Source organism: Scardinius erythrophthalmus, assembly GCF_964197995.2.
Source record: "Scardinius erythrophthalmus genome assembly, chromosome: 2".
NCBI classification, from domain to species: Eukaryota; Metazoa; Chordata; class Actinopteri; order Cypriniformes; family Leuciscidae; genus Scardinius; species Scardinius erythrophthalmus.
In genome coordinates this window covers 55,100,185-55,113,139 of record NC_138222.1, presented here as the reverse complement: position 1 = coordinate 55,113,139, position 12,955 = coordinate 55,100,185, and the positions used below count along the sequence as shown (strand labels likewise).

The window sequence follows — 12,955 nt, the reverse complement described above, 5'->3', positions numbered from 1 at the left end:
CTGTCTTTAACCACATTAGGGTGCTGCCCGTCGTGGGACGAGCAGCGGGGAGTGGAGAACAAAAGATTCTCCCCCGGCCCTCCACCGGGGGAAGGAGTGGCCCTGCTACCACCTCCTGGACAGAAAGGAAAGCCAATCCTGAGCTGCCCGTCTCAGGAGCGCCGCTTAGCCTGGCGTTTAGCGGGCTGCGGGGCTGGAGAGGGCTGTGGCGCCTTCCTACGGCTTCCTCCACGACGCGGCCCAGATGAAGGCTGCTGCTGGGGCCGTGTGGGAGGGGCGGGAGCCGCGGGAGGGCGCCCTCGGCGGCGAGCAGGCTGAGGATTCTGTGCCGACGGCTGAGCAGCGGAGCGTCGGGACAGAATGTGCTTAATCGCCTCAGTCTGCTTCTGGGCAGTCGAGAACTGTTGGGCAAAGTCCTCGACTGCACCGCCGAAAAGGCCGGCCTGGGATATGGGAGCGTCAAGCAGACGAGTCCGCTCGGGCTCACGCATATCGGCCAGGTTCAGCCAGAGATGTCGCTCCTGGACCACAGCTGTGGACATCACCAAACCCAGGGAGCGCGCGGTCACCTTCGTCGCCCGGAGAGCGAGGTCGGTGGCGGCACGCAGCTCATCAAAGAGCCCTGGGTCTGTCCTACCCTCGTGCATATCACGGAGCATCTTGGCCTGGTAGACCTGTAAGATGGCCATGGCATGCAAAGAGGCAGCTGCCTGTCCCGCCGCTCTGTAGGATTTCGCCACCATGGAAGATGAGAATCTACAGGCTTTGGATGGGTGCTTAGGATCACCACGTGATGAAGCGCTTGCCGGACACAGCTGCATCGCGACAGAACGCTCAACCGCGGGAATCCCAGTGTACCCACAAGCATCAGCTCTATCGAGGGGAGGAAAGGCGGAGAAAGCCGACGAACGATCGCGGGAGGACATGGGAGCCTTCCAGGACCGCGTGACTTCCTCATGCACTTCCGGGAAGAATGGTATTGGGGTTGGGCGGCGACGGGTGTCAGCGGCCGCTCCCAAAAACCAATCATCCAGCCGCGAGCGCACCGGATCTGGTGGCGGGGACCACTCTAATCCAATGGCCGCGGCTGCCCGGGAAAGCATGGCAGTCAGCTCGGGATCAGACTCGGGCAATGCTGGCACGCCCGAGGGCGGCAACACAGCCGAATCCTCACTTCCCGAGGACTCACGCCCACCTTGTGATGCAGCGATCGACATCGTATCCTCTTCTGGAGCGCCAAACGAAACGCGCGGGGCCTCCGTAGAGGGACCAGCGGTCTCGGTTTGGACACTCGCGGGTACCGATGCTGAAGAGGGGTGTGTGGACCGTGGACGTGTCGGCGGTATGTCCCACACAGTCACCCTCAGGTCACCCTGGCCACCAGCCGAAGTACAGCCTCCTGGGGAGACCGTAGATCGGGGTGTGGATGAGGGGACTCTCGCTCTGACGAGCTCATTGAGTCTCGACCGCAGCATGGAGATGGTCATGTTCCCGCAATGGGAACATGAGTCATCCACAAACGCTGCTTTAGCGTGATCAACGCCCAAACACGCTAAGCAGAGATTGTGCCCATCAGAAAAGAATATGTCGCGACCGCAACCAGAAGTGCACGGGCGAGGCATCTTTAAAAAGACGTGCCGCGTGCAATGCTCTTTTTGTGAGAGGAAAAACTCCGCGAATGTTGAAGCGAACAGGGAGAAACACACTATCTGTCAGATCACTGAGCAGATCAGCAGGGTAGTGAGCACTCGCTGAAATCGCCGTCACACCAACACCGGAGAGTTCGCTCGTCTCGAAGGGAATGAGAAGAATAACTCAGAATATTTGGCTTGCAGGAGTGGAGAAGTTCTCGGCTCCGAAGCGAAAACATATCTGCATGTTGCCAGCGCACTTCCTTATATACCCCCTGCGGCGGGCGGAGTTACGCTATGCAAATTCCGCAGACCCATGGCATTTCATTGCCATTGGCTCGTTTTATATACTCGAAGGTGATAGGCTTCTAAGCGAAACCCCAATCGTCGTCATCCGACGTTACTCGGAGTGACCACGAAAGGGAACTGAAAATTATGAAAAGATATGTTTTCACTTTTACAAGTTGGCTAATATACAATAGTTAGAGTAAAAAAAGGTACTTCCTATGTGATATGCAGGATCACGTCACTGAAAAACACACTAACCTGACAGGGAGCAAGCTGTACACAGCAGGAATTGTGTTTTTATCCAGCTTATACCATGTCTGCAAGAGAGTCGAATCCTGGTCGTAGTCCATCCAGCTCCTGGCCAGCTGCATCTCGTCTCCATCCGACATGGAACAGCTGGAGATGGAGTTCTCACTCATGACGGCAGAACTTTGGGAAGGGTCCTTTTCCTCCGACAAAATGGGTTCCTTATCAAGAACAAAAGTCCTACTGTCACCAGTGCCAATGCTGGATTGTGAGTCAAAAACCACGTCTGACTGTCTCCTGGACAACTTCTTCTTGCTTCTCTCTACCAGTTTTAAAATCGCTTCAAAATCTGCTTGGGGAATGGTATTTGGCAGAGACCGTATCTCGTGCTTCTGTCCAGTGAACACCTACAAGACAAGTAAAAGACTGAAAATCAAGCTTTTAATGTTGTTTATATGTCTATGTGGTGTTTTTAATATGCTTTAAGACAAATCATGTGCAAATTCATAAGTCAACACTATTGCTGAGTATTTTCTCTTTAAATGCAGTGAACCAAAGACAGTCTAGAAATCGCTGGTGTTTCTGACGTCACAAACTACCTTGTAACCAATCATGTCACCGTGTGATCGTCAACGAGTGGATCTCTGAGCTGGTGTGAGTAAGTGGAGGCGGGGCTAATTTGTATATTCATAGAACTGCGTATACTAAATGAGGCAAGGCTGTAGAGTTATATTCAAGGTATTTTAAGGCATGAAGAATTTTTTTTTTCAAGGAAAAAACTTTTAAATATGCCATTTTGGTGATCAGATGAGTTTTTAGAGATTTTAATAAATACTGATAACAAATACTCTCTTGGAATGTAAAAAAACAATTAATCTTACAAAAAAGTTTGGCCCCTCAGTCTCCTGACAACGCCTAAGTGTCTCCATGTGCATCTCTGCCAAATCATGACGGTCCGAAACATGATCTCCGAGTCCTGCACGCAGGTCTATCATCCTGAAATCATATCCTCTCTGCTTACAGTGTAGATACAGCCGAGGATACACACTCTCCATCAGTGCACTGCGCTCTGGGATGGTATCTACACACAATATATATTTTATGTGCAGTATATTTTAAATTATAATTCAATTTATTCAACTAGAATGCATCAAAGTGATCAAAAGTTACAGTAAAGACATTTATAATGTAATACATATAGATTTTTATTGCAAAAATAAATGCTGTTCCTTTGAACTTTCTATTCATCAAATTTTCAACATTGATAATAATAAGAATGCTTTTTAAGCACCAAATCAGCATATCAGAATGATTTCAGAAGGATCATGTGACACTGAAGACTGGAGTAATGATGCTGAAAATTCAGCTTTGATCACAGGAATAAATTACATTTGAAAATGTATTAAAATAAAAAGTTGTAATAATATTTACCAATCACAATATTACTGATTTTCCTGTATTTTTGAAAGCCTTGGTGACCATAAGAGACTTCAAAAAACAAAATTGATTTTATACCTTTATATCCACCACACAGATAGATCATGAATCTCCTCTGTTTAATATGCAAAGATAAAATACTGTCATCGTTTAAAGTGTTTGGAGAAGAGTGGTGTTGCAGTTTTGGATCTCTTTCATCAAGTCTTTGTTTGTCGTGGACATCGGCAGCTCTAAACGGTCCCTCAGAGAGCGACCCCTGGCCATCCGGGGCCTCGTCCGTAAATGAGGATGCGTTTTGAACAATTACTGCTCCCTCTTTCTTTTCTTCTTCCTCCTCATCCTCTTTTTCTTCCTTCTCTTTCTCCTCTAGAGGAACAAGACTCTGCAGGAGGACATGACTGTTTGATGAAACCTGGTTCTGTAATGAATCAATGTCTATAGTGTATAATATCACATCCACATCATGCCTACATAAAACTCTGTGCTTATAATAAATGCTAAAACATTAACACATCATACTAACCTTGAACAAAACTGTTTTTGTTTTTTGAAACGCTACTGCTCCTTTCTCCTCAAGAGATGAATCCTGAGTGATTCCCTTTGAGTGGCGCTGGTGCAAATGGTACTGGACAAAGAAACCCAAAACGTAATCATTATTATGACCGCCGCTAGCGTAGCTAGCGAAAGCGGTCATATAGGGATTGTCAAAGGTTTTTTTTTTTTTTTTTTCGTCACCTTACTGAGTTTTTCGTCAACGATACCAGGGACACCGAAGCACCGGGGAACATGAAATTTGGTGGGCATGTAGCCCCACTAGACTTCTACGGAAAAATTTCGTTTGGTCCCCGGGGGCCACTCCCCCCCCGCGCTGGGCCCCCCCAAACCCCAAAAAATGCAGTTTTTCCTAAATAACTACCTGAACCGTGGCACCGAGGATGAAGAAATTTTTATGGTATGTTGGTCTACTAGACTTTTACGGAAAAATTTCGTTTGGTCCCCGGGGGCCACTCCCCCCCCCGCGCTGGGGCCCCCGTAAATTTTTCGTCAACGATACCAGGGACACCGAAGCACCGGGGAACATGAAATTTGGTGGGCATGTAGCCCCACTAGACTTCTACGGAAAAATTTCGTTTGGTCCCCGGGGGCCACTCCCCCCCCGCGCTGGGCCCCCCCAAAACCAAAAAAATGCAGTTTTTCCTAAATAACTACCTGAACCGTGGCACCGAGGATGAAGAAATTTTTATGGTATGTTGGTCTACTAGACTTTTACGGAAAATTTTTGTTTGGTCCCCGGGGGCCACTTCCCCCCCCCGCGCTGGGGCCCCCGTAAATTTTTCGTCAACGATACCAGGGACACCGAAGCACCGGGGAATATGAAATTTGGTGGGCATGTAGCCCCACTACACTTCTACGGAAAAATTTCGTTTGGTCCCCGGGGGCCACTCCCCCCCCGCGCCCCCCCAAACCCCAAAAAATTCAGTTTTTCCTAAATAACTACCTGAACCGTGGCACCGAGGATGAAGAAATTTTTATGGTATGTTGGTCTACTAGACTTTTATGGAAAAATTTCGTTTGGTCCCCGGGGGCCACTCCCCCCCCCCCCCCGCGCTGGGGCCCCCGTAAATTTTTCGTCAACGATACGAGGGACACCGAAACACCGGGGAACATGAAATTTGGTGAGCATGTAGCCCCACTAGACTTCTACGGAAAAATTTCGTTTGGTCCCCGGGGGCCACTACCCCCCCCCCCCCCCCCCGCGCTGGGCCCCCCCAAACCCAAAAAAATGCATTTGTTATTGCTTTGTAATTTGTAATTGTAAACATTTGTAATTGTTATGGTATGTTGCTCTTAAGGGCCCATATCAACCTAGCCCATAATCACTCATTTGTGATTTGCGCCCCTCCCATAAAAAATGAAAATGCAATATTATTCTGCTTTAATCGCCCCTATCTTCAGTGGAGATGTTCAGAACTGCACCATATTTCATGTGTATGATTAACTTGACATCCTCTGGGGGTATCCTCTGCTAAGTTTTGTAGAATTTCATCCATGGGGGGGTATAAAATAAATTCATTTATGTGCACATTTAGTGACTGTACACTCATCGGCCTGTAGATGGTGCTGTTGAGCGAAGGGTTGCTGGTTTAGGATGATACTGTCACACACACACATGCAGGAATACAAACAAACGCAAGCATGCACACACACTGACATCCACACGCACAGACACACACCCATACACACACATACAAATCCACATGCACAGACACACACACACAAACACACACGCGCACACATGTACGCACACATACATACACGCACAGACACACACACACACACACACACACACACAGACACACACATACACACACACACACACACACAGACAGACATGCACATACTATTACTTTTTTTAGGTATATACATAAACACGCAATACAGCCAAATTACTCCACATCATTTATTTTTGTGGAAAGCCAGTGCAGGCCTGAGCGGCGGTCATATTTTGTACCGCGATGCGGTACATCTAGTTTAACTAATTATTTTCATTGTTTAGATTTTCTTTTTTTAGAATTTTTCAAACTCAAAATCTTGATTAGCTTTTTGGCCTTTGGGTTATTCATAAAATTAAATAGCAATAAACACAGTATTAGTCCTAAGAAAATCCTAAGCATTTTAATAGTCATTATTATGACCGCCGCTAGCGTAGCTAGCGAAAGCGGTCATATAGGGATTATCAAAGTTTTTTTTTTTTTTTTTTTTGGTCACCTTACTGAATTTTTCGTCAACGATACCAGGGCCACCGAAGCACCGGGGAACATGAAATTTGGTGGGCATGTAGCCCCACTAGACTTCTAAGGAAAAATTTCGTTTGGTCCCCGGGGGCCACTCCCCCCCCGCGCTGGGCCCCCCCAAACCCCAAAAAATGCCGTTTTTCCTAAATAACAACCTGAACCGTGGCACCGAGGATGAAGAAATTTTTATGGTATGTTCGTCTACTAGACTTTTACGGAAAAATTTCATTTGGTCCCCGGGGGCCACTTCCCCCCCGCGCTGGGGCCCCCGTAAATTTTTCGTCAACGATACCAGGGACACCGAAGCACCGGGGAACATGAAAATTGGTGGGCATGTAGCCCCACTAGACTTCTAAGGAAAAATTTCGTTTGGTCCCCGGGGGCCACTCCCCCCCCGCGCTGGGCCCCCCCAAACCCAAAAAAATGCAGTTTTTCCTAAATAACTACCTGAACCGTGGCACCGAGGATGAAGAAATTTTTATGGTATGTTGGTCTACTAGACTTTTACGGAAAAATTTCGTTTGGTCCCCGGGGGCCACTTCCCCCCCGCGCTGGGGCCCCCGTAAATTTTTCGTCAACGATACCAGGGACACCGAAGCACCGGGGAACATGAAATTTGGTGGGCATGTAGCCCCACTAGACTTCTAAGGAAAAATTTCGTTTGGTCCCCGGGGGCCACTCCCCCCCCCCGCGCTGGGCCCCCCCAAACCCCAAAAAATGCAGTTTTTCCTAAATAACTACCTGAACCGTGGCACCGAGGATGAAGAAATTTTTATGGTATGTTGGTCTACTAGACTTTTAGGGAAAAATTTCGTTTGGTCCCCGGGGGCCACTTCCCCCCCCGCGCTGGGGCCCCCGTAAATTTTTCGTCAACGATACCAGGGACACCGAAGCACCGGGGAACATGAAATTTGGTGGGCATGTAGCCCCACTAGACTTCTAAGGAAAAATTTCGTTTGGTCCCCGGGGGCCACTCCCCCCCCGCGCTGGGCCCCCCCAAACCAAAAAAAAATGCAGTTTTTCCTAAATAACTACCTGAACCGTGGCACCGAGGATGAAGAAATTTTTATGGTATGTTGGTCTACTAGACTTTTAGGGAAAAATTTCGTTTGGTCCCCGGGGGCCACTTCCCCCCCCGCGCTGGGGCCCCCGTAAATTTTTCGTCAACGATACCAGGGACACCGAAGCACCGGGGAACATGAAATTTGGTGGGCATGTAGCCCCACTAGACTTCTAAGGAAAAATTTCGTTTGGTCCCCGAATGCCACTCCCCCCCCGCGCTGGCCCCCCCCAACCCCCAAAAAATGCAGTTTTTCCTAAATAACTACCTGAACCGTGGCACCGAGGATGAAGAAACTTTTATAGTATGTTGGTCTACTAGACTTTTACGGAAAAATTTCGTTTGGTCCCCGGGGGCCACTTCCCCCCCCCCGCGCTGGGGCCCCCGTAAATTTTTCGTCAACGATACCAGGGACACCGAAGCACCGGGGAACATGAAATTTGGTGGGCATGTAGCCCCACTAGACTTCTAAGGAAAAATTTCGTTTGGTCCCCGGAGGCCACTCCCCCCCCGCGCTGGGCCCCCCCAAACCCAAAAAAATGCAGTTTTTCCTAAATAACTACCTGAACCGTGGCACCGAGGATGAAGAAATGTTTATGGTATGTTGATCTACTAGACTTTTACGGAAAAATTTCGTTTGGTCCCCGGGGGACACTTCCCCTCCGCGCTGGGGCCCCCGTAAATTTTTCGTCAACGATACCAGGGACACCGAAGCACCGGGGAACATGAAATTTGGTGGGCATGTAGCCCCACTAGACTTCTAAGGAAAAATTTCGTTTGGTCCCCGGGGGCCACTCCCCCCCGCGCTGGGCCCCCCCAAACCCAAAAAAATGCAGTTTTTCCTAAATAAATAACTACCTGAACCGTGGCACCGAGGATGAAGAAATTTTTATGGTATGTTGCTCTTAAGGGCCCACATCAACCTAGCCCATAATCACTCATTTGTGATTTGCGCCCCTCCCATAAAAAATGAAAATGCAATATTATTCTGCTTTAATCGCCCCTATCTTCAGTGGAGATGTTCAGAACTGCACCATATTTCATGTGTATGATTAACTTGACATCCTCTGGGGGTATCCTCTGCTAAGTTTTGTAGAATTTCATCCATGGGGGGGTATAAAATAAATTCATTTATGTTCACATTTAGTGACTGTACACTCATCGGCCTGTAGATGGTGCTGTTGAGCGAAGGGTTGCTGGTTTAGGATGATACTGTCACACACACACATGCAGGAATACAAACAAACGCAAGCATGCACACACACTGACATCCACACGCACAGACACACACCCATACACACACATACAAATCCACATGCACAGACACACACACACAAACACACACGCGCACACATGTACGCACACATACATACACGCACAGACACACACACACACACACACACACACACACACACACACACAGACACACACATACACAAACACACATACACACACACACACACACACACACACACACAGACAGACATGCACATACTATTACTTTTTTTGGGTATATACATAAACACGCAATACAGCCAAATTACTCCACGTCATTTATTTTTGTGGAAAGCCAGTGCAGGCCTGAGCGGCGGTCATATTTTGTACCGCGATGCGGTACATCTAGTTAATTATCTATCCGAAACCAGATTAGGCTTTACCAAGCTAACAAGGAACGTTCTCTGAACTTTGGCTAACATTCTGGCAAGCAGTGTTGGGGTAAGCTACTTTTAAAAGTAATGCGTTGCAATTTGTAACAAATGCAAATGTAAAGGCCCTTTACCACCCAAAAGTGCAAATGCAAGCAGTGCAGTGGAGGTCAAACAAACCTTTCAGCTGTGCTGCCGTTCTGGACTGCAGAAGAATCCGAAATCAAATACTTTGCTACAGTATGCGAAATATCCTAAATTATTGTATTTGAAAAAAAAAGTAGGCGAAAAGTACCTGGATGACCTACTACTTCCAGTGAGATTCTAAAGATACATTCGATAGACACTTAACTATCCATTGATGCCACAGGAGAGGATTTATGCATGGCAGTGAACTGACGCTGGTAGGTCATGTGACAGTAACAACATGGCGGATGTAGTACGTCTGGATTTCATACTTGCTACCCATATTCATATTCATACTATACAGAATGTACTTTTTCAACAGTCGTAGAGTAAGTTCAAATTAAAATGTAGTGCCTACTCAGTACACAATTTCGAACAGTGTCTAAAAAAAAAAAAAAGGAACCACAAATGTGATGTTTATCTAAAATCATTTTTCCTTATTATTAGTATGTTTGAATTGGATCAGCGTCATTGGTCAAGATGCTGATTAGATTAATGAGATTTATATTATTTCAATTTAAAAAATTTCAGGTTTGTGTAATATTCTAAGTTTGAATGTTGTTATTAAATTTTTGGAATACTGAATCTGTTTTTGTGCAAGTGAAATGAGTAAATTGTTCACATTTAGTCTGGACCTACAATATCCATCATGTTCATACACAACGCCTCTGCACTTACTCACGATTTCTCTCAACATGTGGACAGAAGAGCTGTCAGTCAATACATGTGAAAAAGTAACTTGCGTTACTTATTTGAAAAAGTAACTTCGATATTTTGTTGTAAATTTAAAAGTAATGGGTTACTTTAGTTACTTGGCAGCTAACTGCTGGCAAGGTTTTTTCAAAGTTGTGAATAAACGTTCTTCCAGTAACATTAACAGAATGTTCGTTAAAAGTGATCTAGTCTTTAATTATGTTCACAAAATGCTAGCATAAAATTGTTATTTATATATTGTTCATGGAACTTTTTTCTGAAATGTTTTAGTTTGTCTAATGTTTTATGTTACTAATAACGTTCCCTAGCCTGGTTAAAACCAGACCATTCTCAGTAGTAACTGAGTTATGGTCTGGCAAAGCTTCATTAATAACTCATTTCCAAAAGGGCGTCACCAACGGACGTCGCTCAAATGCCTCTGGGCGCAATTGGATAGACCTAAAACCAATCAGAGCGATCGGCATCGTGTAAAGCCATATGCTGCGTCCCAGTTCGCCTAAGTTACACTACGCCATAAAAGTATTTACTCTTTTTGTGAAGAAAAGGTTTTTACTTTTGAATGTGTAGCAAAAAAGTAGGCAAGCTTTGGGACAGACTACTTCGTCATCTTTATCGGACGGATCTGTCGCGTGCATCCTGTCACGTAAACTGCCCTGTCAATCATCTTGTCACAGTTAAAATCCTCTATTAAATCTAATTTAATTTCCTACCGTTTCGGAGAGAAATGTAGTAGCACGTTCATCTGCCAGTGGGTCTTTCATGGAGACTGTCCTCATGTGTTTGCAATTTGAATATAATAATGCATTTAAAAGTTGGTGCGCTTCACCAATGGACGTCACTCAAATGCCTCTGGGCTCAATTGGATAGCCTGGTTCTACCAGACTCTCGTACATTTCATTTGTACAGAGAGTCTGGCCTCGCTCCATTGAGAAACGTTTACTTCCTTGAAGGCGGGTTCTCTGTTAAAGTTCAAAACTATTGGATCTGCCCAGAGTCACTCAGGATCTGCCATAGCCAATCGCTAACGTGTGGTCGTCCGAATGATCAGAGGATTATGTTTAGAATAAGATGTCTGTCTTTTATAAAGTTTATAAAGCAACGAGAATACTTTTTGTGCGCAAAAACAAACAAAAAAAACGACTTTATTCCACTATTCATTTCCTTCTCTCTGTTCCTCGAGTCTTGATAAAGCAGCGCGTCTGTGTGTTGTACGTCACACGTAGGCTCACTGTTGGCCGACGCTAGTCATGTGTGTGATCACATTAACGTCATCGTTCTCAGCCACTCCCTCTATTCGCTGATTGGTCCTACAAAAAAAATTTTTCTGGTAACCTAAGAATATACAGCAGTCCCAGACGTAGTACTGAAGGAAAATGAAATTGAGCGGAAGTACGTAGGAGGGCGGAGCCAGGCTAGCAATTGGATAGACCTAACACCAATCAGAGCGATTGTCATCGTGTAAAGTCCGCCCCAACGTTTCTGATTGGTGCCGCGTTTTCGACGGATTAGAAATGGGCTTGAATGAGCTCTTTGCCAGACTACTTGCAGAGCAAATCTAAATTTGCCGGAAGTTTGTCTGGGTTTTCCCAGGCTAGACATTCCAATAATGTCTGAAGAATCATAAAATGGACTGTTCATTCATATACATATAAAAAACCTTTTTAAAACTATTAAAAAACTGGATGTTTTGAAGGTTCAGAGAACATTCAGAAATAATACTTTTCAGAACTCAATGGGAATGTTAGCAGAATGTTCTTAAAACATACTTTTGTAAACTGGTAAGTAGAAACATTCATACATTTTTCAAACTTACTTTAAGGTGTGCTGTGATTTCCAGCTCTGTTTCCACACTCACTCTGGATAATGGAAAAACCTGATGGCCTAAACTGTTTTTCTATTACATATTAAAGAGAATCATTAGCACATAAATCGTACAAGATACAAATATAGGATATATTTCAAGTAGAATGAATTCTATAATCTCTCTGGAGTTCCACATGTACCTTCTTCCTGACGGTTCTGTGTCGGGACCCGGGATCCCTCAGATCCTGGGAGAAGAACAGCTCCTGTAGTCTCCGGGCTGTGGTTTGGCCTTTGGTGTGGGGATCCTGAACAAGTCATGCATCTTAAATGAGGGAGCAACAAAGTGTGCTACACAAACAGCTCAAATGTTTGGCTTCCCAAAGTAACACAAGAAGCCGAATTAGCAACTCTAAATTAACAGATTGTGTTACAGCTGATGCAAAGCCTTCCACTGCGGAAGAAGAAAGCTGTCACGACTGCAGGGGATTTGTTAATTAATTCATAAAAAAAGGACAAACATTAACCAGTGAAAAAGCTTACCAGTATTGATGACTTCCGGTTGGAAATGGGAGGAAGGTTGACAACTTCATTTTCCTGTTCAGTTGTAACACAAGCTTATTATATGAGAGTACACTTGTTATATGATTATGAGAGTTGACTGTGTCTATTTATTTAATAAGTAGGCTATATCATGCACTTTTATGCTTTTAAATCAAAAGTTTAGCTATCAAACAAATAAATCATCCGTTTTACAACATTGCACTACTCATTTACAACACATTTAAACACTAAACACTATAAAATATATTGAATTGAAAATACATTACAGTCTTACCAATTTCTGCTTATTTCTTTTCGGGACAACTCCATTTCTGTAATATGTCCACATGGTACCGGACAGCAGGCTTCAAACACTGGACGTCTGTTCTGAACTTCATATAAAAAGAACAGCTAATCGGCCTAAGTTGCATCCATTCACTGCGGTCACTAATGTGTCTTCTTTAAATTCCGCTTATATGTCACCTAACCCGGACCAACTCTGAGGAGCTGCCCGTTCATTCACTCAGCGAAAGACAAGGGAGCGTTATTCAATGACGCACAATCACCGCTAGTTGGCGCTCTGCGTGTGTTATTATAACACACTGTCAT

At 45.3% G+C, this 12,955-nt stretch overlaps 1 protein-coding gene across 1 annotated transcript in view; it reads right to left on the bottom strand.

Annotated features, from left to right (window-relative positions):
• The window catches only part of LOC308679707 (uncharacterized protein), a 20,802-nt gene extending 7,847 nt beyond the window's left edge, over window positions 1-12,955 (bottom strand). Inside the window, exons 1-8 of the mRNA XM_081347343.1 lie at window positions 12,642-12,955; window positions 12,347-12,400; window positions 12,007-12,111; window positions 11,817-11,897; window positions 4,126-4,227; window positions 3,681-3,984; window positions 3,047-3,246; window positions 2,178-2,572 (exon numbers count right to left, since the gene is read on the bottom strand). Coding sequence (XP_081203469.1) covers window positions 2,178-2,572; window positions 3,047-3,246; window positions 3,681-3,984; window positions 4,126-4,227; window positions 11,817-11,897; window positions 12,007-12,111; window positions 12,347-12,400; window positions 12,642-12,695 — 1,295 coding nt within the window. The 5' untranslated portion in view covers window positions 12,696-12,955. The remainder of the gene's footprint in view (window positions 1-2,177; window positions 2,573-3,046; window positions 3,247-3,680; window positions 3,985-4,125; window positions 4,228-11,816; window positions 11,898-12,006; window positions 12,112-12,346; window positions 12,401-12,641) is intronic.